This window comes from Buceros rhinoceros, unplaced genomic scaffold, assembly GCF_000710305.1.
Source record: "Buceros rhinoceros silvestris isolate BGI_N320 unplaced genomic scaffold, ASM71030v1 scaffold1777, whole genome shotgun sequence".
Classification (NCBI taxonomy): Eukaryota; Metazoa; Chordata; class Aves; order Bucerotiformes; family Bucerotidae; genus Buceros; species Buceros rhinoceros.
This window is the reverse complement of record NW_010423731.1, coordinates 4,703-11,038: the sequence shown is the minus strand read 5'-3', so window position 1 is coordinate 11,038 and position 6,336 is coordinate 4,703. Positions and strand designations below refer to the sequence as shown.

General features: G+C 37.1%; 1 protein-coding gene across 1 annotated transcript in view; it reads right to left on the bottom strand.

The window, feature by feature from the left end:
* LOC104497262 (serine/threonine-protein phosphatase 2A 55 kDa regulatory subunit B gamma isoform) overlaps positions 1-6,008 on the bottom strand; it is a 59,621-nt gene extending 53,613 nt beyond the window's left edge. The window contains exons 1-3 of the mRNA XM_010140495.1: positions 5,999-6,008; positions 3,524-3,621; positions 2,741-2,906 (exon numbers count right to left, since the gene is read on the bottom strand). Coding sequence (XP_010138797.1) covers positions 2,741-2,906; positions 3,524-3,621; positions 5,999-6,008 — 274 coding nt within the window. The remainder of the gene's footprint in view (positions 1-2,740; positions 2,907-3,523; positions 3,622-5,998) is intronic.
* Between the last annotated feature and the right edge of the window lie 328 nt (positions 6,009-6,336).

The window sequence follows — 6,336 nt, the reverse complement described above, 5'->3', positions numbered from 1 at the left end:
TTCCTGCTTATCTGTTCTAAAATTCATAAATACAACAACTGTAAAATGAACTATAAAAAAACCACTAACAACTTTCCATTGTTGGGCATGACTGCTATTGATAAACTTACTCCGTTCCTGAGTGAAAACTAATTCATTTGCGGTTAAGGGAATCTCATGTGTTGGTTTTCTTCTCCTCTATCTGCCTCTGGACTTTAAAAACTCCCTAGAAATTCTAAGCATGCTTGTATTTCACAAAATATAGACACTTCTCTGTGAGGCTCTGTATTCATTCAGTCTCAAGGGTGTTGTGAAGTTTAAATTAATTAATGACTGGTAAGCATTCTGAAATCCTCAGATGAAAGGATATATATGGGTCAAATTCTGATCTACCCAATGTAGCTCACATTGAAAGTGGCCCAAATATATTCCAGTACAAATGATACCAATAAATCCTAGTAATTTATTATTTACTACAAAATCAGTTCAGTTTACAGTGCAAACCAGACATTTGCTAACTGCAAGCACTACAAACACACAGTGGGATTCAAAATCCTTGGTGGTTTCCCTCTGCATCCATTAACTAAGACACTGCAATCAAAGCTTAGCTGCTAACTTGTTGGTAACATGTGAACAAGAAAGAAACCAAGATCCCCTCTGCGAAACACGACCTGTGCAGAAACAGCATCCAACAGAAGTCCTCCTTACAAGGATGGATGCAGATCTGAGCAGGTGCAGAGCCTCATCTATTGAGGGTGAGATTTAGACAGACTCCCCCCCGTCATGTTCCCAAACAGAGGGATGCTCCTTCCAGCAAATTCGACGGGCACTGTCTGACTGAAAGACATTCCTTCTGAAAGACATTCCTTCCAGAAAGAAAGGATGCTGTTTCGCAGATCTCTTTTTTATTACCAAAACTATGCTTTAGATTCTAAACTACCAGAGAGCAAAATATCAAAAATTGCATTCAAATATCAGGCTCAGAAATCAGCAAATATAAACCAGTACTCAAGATGTTTCTACAGTTTGCCCAATGTGAGCATACGTGAACAGGTAATGCCTTCATTCTCCACGAGTTAGAGAAAATACTATTATCCCTTTTTATAGGCATGGAATTGATATTCATTGTCAATAACTTCTCACAGGTAATCTGTGAGATGGCGCGGAATTCAGCATGAGCCTTCTGTATCCTAAAGTTAAAACTGTCTTTAAGAGTATGCCAAGAGGTGAATCTTCAGACTTCAACCCTGCTGTACCAGGAAGCTAGGAATCCTCTTTGGCACACAGAAATGTTTTGTAATTCAAAGCCAAAATCCAACGGCTATGCCAGTGTTACCATTTCCATTCTCCTCACCATAAAGAGGTCTGCTGGGATGCTCCAAAATTAAGAAGGAGGAAAAACATGAGCTGAAGTATTTTGCTGCATCCTAGACTTGTTCAGTGTTGGCTGCAATTGGATTAACCCGTAGCAATACTAAGACCGATTATTTCTTCCTTTCTCCTCTTTCATACTAATATCAACCAGAAAACTGATATAAAGGTCAATTAGGCCAACTGTAAAAGAGGTGCATCTCTGGACTTGGCTGTATTCCTCAGTGTTTTCAAAAACAAGCTTTAAAATTAAAAGAGAGAGGTTTACTTTAAATAATCTGCTTTCGTATTACGTACTTGGAAGAAGCAGTTCTTAGTTAAAGTTATCTGAAATAGAAGGGATGTTTTGAGCAAGGGAGAAGTACAGAAGTAAACTCCCAAACTTATAATTAGCTGACTAATCACTAAACTAGCACAAATCACCTAGCCAGAACAGATATGTTTCATTTCAGATAATACAACAGCGCGCCCCCAAAAATGAAAAGACAACTTTAAGGCAAACAGACTACAAAACATAAAATAATTTGCTATCTACCGTGAATTAATGTAAATATTATTTATTGCTATAAATTTCAACTAGAAGTAATCATTTTGCCCTAAATCATCAATTCCCAAAGGTGAGATTACACTATTTTTCTATCAGCAATTCCCAGTGATGCCCAAACTTATATAAGACAAATTCTTTCCTGATTACAATGAGATCTAAGATTTAAAATCGGATATTTTTATCTCATGCATCACCATCACCATGGAATAAAGGTTGCGGGTGTCCAAATGTTTCCTAAATTACACCTGTGCATGTTAGGCTCCATTCAGTTTCTTCCCATGTCACATCTGCATATCCGCTCTAAGCAATAATACTGCATTTTTTCAATCAACAGGCCTTAAGCATGTTAGAAAGATGAGTCAGTATCAATTATTCCTAGTGCCTTCCAAAGATTTGTGTAACTCCTTAGAACTTAAATAAACTGTTCTGCTGATAATGAACAAAAAAAGAAAAAGAAATTCATCTCTCTTACCTACATTCATCTACACATCTAAAAAGAATAAGTTATGACAAATACAGCAACCAAAATTCTAAATCCCCAGTGAACAGAGCTGGTGAATAAGGTGATACCTTTGTCACAAAATCTATTTCAGGATAGCACTTCACATTAATAGCATAAATGGATAGCACTCTAAATGTCTATGGATAGTCAATAGGAAGAAGACTATGACTATGAATAAAATACATAAATAACAGGTATCAGAGTCAGTATGACAGTCTTGGTAAACTCTGAAAGAGAAAATTATTAAAACAGTAGATTAAAATGAACAGATACATACAGTCAGCACTAAAACGCACAAGAGCAAAAAGCTGGTATGTCCTATATACTCTCATCTGTCTTACCATTTGTTGATAAAAGTGAGTGAGCTGCATTTTGCTGTGGTAACCACTTGATCTTGTTTATTTTTTCTTCTATCTCCAAGCTCTTCAAATAATCAAATTCAGGTTCATGGCTCTGGAAAGTGCTGTAAACATTGTACTCCCCCTGATTGTAAGGCTCATTTTTACTCTATGGAGAATAAGAACAACAAAAACCTGTGGTTTATGACGGTAATATATCTCCATCTCTTAGGAGAGGTGCCTTATAAATGTAAAGCAGTCTTATAAATATAAAAATACTGAAAGTGTAATTTAATTTCTCATTTAAAACATGGTATTGTCAGATTTGTTTCTACAAGAATGACATTTCCTGTAAGTATTGGAGGAACATTTAATAAAAGGCAGAATTTTTGAAAAGGTGTCAATTATTCAGGGAAGCTTCTACAAAAGACACTGCAGATGAACTGAATTTAAGAGTGAAGTATAGAGGTATCACAGCAAAGGCACTTGCTTTAAATGAAACAGGTCCATCAAACGAGCAAAAGCTTTTAAAGCAATGCAGAAGTAAACCAAAACCAACCTTATTTTTGCTTAGCTTAGAATTTTGGAACTTTGAAGCATTTTTATTTGTGACAGCAAACTTCTAATAAAAATCCTTACCCTCGTTCACTCCTCTCCAAAGAGGTGACATTCTGTTTTACTGAATCTTGAGGCTATAAACAAGCTTGTTAGTTAGATCCAATTAAAGTGTTAAAAATATAGCCAGGTTTTAGCAAGCTATTAGGACTACACTGGTAACTCACGTACCTCAGGTTCCCTTTGGAATATAACAACCCGACCCCCCTTGTCACCAGTAGCCAGCAGTTCTCCAGTGTGGTTGAACTCAACTGTAGAAATAATATCAGCTAGAGGGAAAAAGAGAAAAAAGAAAATGAATGTTAGATTGCTACTGCACCCCAAAGCCATTAGAAATATCAAGCACTCCACAAAAAATGCAACAAACGAAGGATTGGAAGGAATACAGATGAATTCAACAGCAAGTCACTAATGCAAACAGGCTGCATGCTATTACTATCTGAGGTTATTACACAATGAAACATGTGCAAACGTAATGAGGCAAATCTGTGTTTCCAGCACATCTGCAGTTTTGGAGTGGAGATCTCTGGAGAGGTTATGCTTCAAGAAGAGCAATCCCAGGCTGCTATAAAGCTTTTTTCAGTACTGGAGTCAGCAACAGCATTGGTCTCCTGCTATTTCCGCTAGCGAGGACAAACAGTCCTGTTGCATTTATTATTTATTCTTCACTCTTTATAATGGTTTTAATACAATGCTCTCTCCTAGCACTATTTTCTCAAATATGTGTTTGAGCCAAGGGTGCAAAAGCAAACTATGTGTTGCCTGTCCTACCACAGAGGAATGAAGGCAAAACCAGGACTGCTCACTGTGCATCGCTGCCAGGAGCCCATTCAAATCATCGTTTTCAGGAAATCATTTCGGCACCATAAAAATGTGTCATCAGGAGATAAAAAGATCCCAGACTCTTCTTTTTCTAATTTCCACAACTCCCTTTCCCTGAGCAACTTAAACAAGAAACCTCATCAAAACCTGAGGCCAGTTTTGAGTACAAATTACTATACATCACGATGAGAAGGGAGCAAAAGAACCGGTTCTTCTGTTTGTATGACAGTAAATACTAGAATCATAATCCATGGTTAATCCTACACTATTAGCATAATTTAAATTAAAATGCCTAGTGCAATAGTAAATTAAGAAGCAATCATATATACAATCACAGACAAATGCAGGGTATTACTCAGAGACTGCACGTATGAATCCTCTGTAATGATCAGTATTCACTCATCAGAAACACAGGCCAGATTTTTAGAAGCATCAGTAGTTAGCAGCTCCCCTTTAGGCACAAAAAGCTGTGGTTTTCAAACACGTTCATCAGCCCTCAGTTTATGCTGAGAACAATGAGGTGACAGCGGGCTAAGCTCTTTTGAAAACCTAGCCCCAAATGAGTTCGCTAAAATTCAAAGGAATTGAAATAACAAGTGGATGTACCATTTACTTGATACACTTTATGAATTGAAAACATCTGTTCCTATTATTCTTTTAATAAACTAACAGTTGAGTGTTAGGAAGCTTCTATTGCCAGTAGCTCTCATCAGCAACACAGCCATCCAAAAGCCAGATCTTACTGGAACATGATAAACAATTCACCATCTAACAACGGAAAAAAACTTTACCCTAATCATGGTAAAGAAAAATATGTTTTAAGGAATCTTCACCATCAAACTGTTCTGACTAAAAAAACCCAACAAAAATAAACCAACTTTCCTCTTTCTTCTTCCTCCATGCACTATGTGTGTAAAGGAGGAGGGGGGAATCATAAAGCGTCATTTTCTTTTTTGCTGAATAAAATGTATGAACATGCAAACTCTGAGAAAAATTGAACATGTTGACTTACAATCTTTTGGGTTTAACCCCAAAGCTTCTCGAAGTTACTGGCATTTGATTTTTATTTGGACTTCCACATAAAATACATGTAACACCTCCAAAAGCCCTAGTCTTATTTGAGTACAGGAACAGTAGAGTGACCTTGCCTATGATTGGTGATGTTCTGGGGCTTGGGACGGGTTGACTTTGATCTAAAAAATGGCTTTTTTTTTTTTTAATCTAAAAATCTAATCAACTTTTCTGGCATGTGAAGTTAATTTGTAGTGCTTACAATGGAAGAACATTTCTTGTTTATTTTGCTCTTATCCCACAAAATTCACACTGGCAGTAGGTGTGGGCTCCTGCTTATAAAATGATACCTGCATGATTTTACTCATTTAGAGGTGTATCTGACCCCAACCATACCTGCAGAACTACAGAAGTCTCATGCTGACGGCCCTTTTGGGATGGAGACTTACCTTACGCGTGCAATGGGGAGAAGGGTAAATGCAGAGGGGAAGAATGTAACATCTGTTAAAATACGTGTGTATTTGTGAGTGTATGCATGCGCACGTGTAACATATACCAGATTTTCTCAACAAGTCACAAAAGAATCACATAAAATACCTATGAAAAAGGAACGAACAGCATTTGAACTTGCATAGGTGAATACACTTGCTATTGGCCCGGAATACTTCCACAACAGCATGAAATATCCTTCTCTGTGGTCACAATGGTCACAAAATACATTGCACTTTACAGAAGGCATCAGCCAATGACCAATACAGACCACAGGAGTATTTGCAGACTTCAATATTAACTGAACCAGGGTCATAATAAAACAGCTCTGCATGTTGTTACTGTATTACATTTGCCAAGTGATTACGGTTTAAAGAAAACTGGCTAGAACATTATTTGTGGGCAGTGTGTAATGATGTTGTTCTGAGGCAAAATTCTCTCCCCCACAAGGTGTTGCTTCCAGATGCATCCCTCCTTTGTATTAGAAAAATTAATTCTGAACTGAAAACTACCTATCATTTTTAAATTGACTTGTTCTGAAAAAGAGACGATCCAACATTCTGACCTCAGGGGCTATACAGCTTGTTGGTAAAAAATTATCCTTGAATTGGAAAATCACTTTTATTGATCCCGTAAATAACAGCTGAAAACAACAGCCAAAA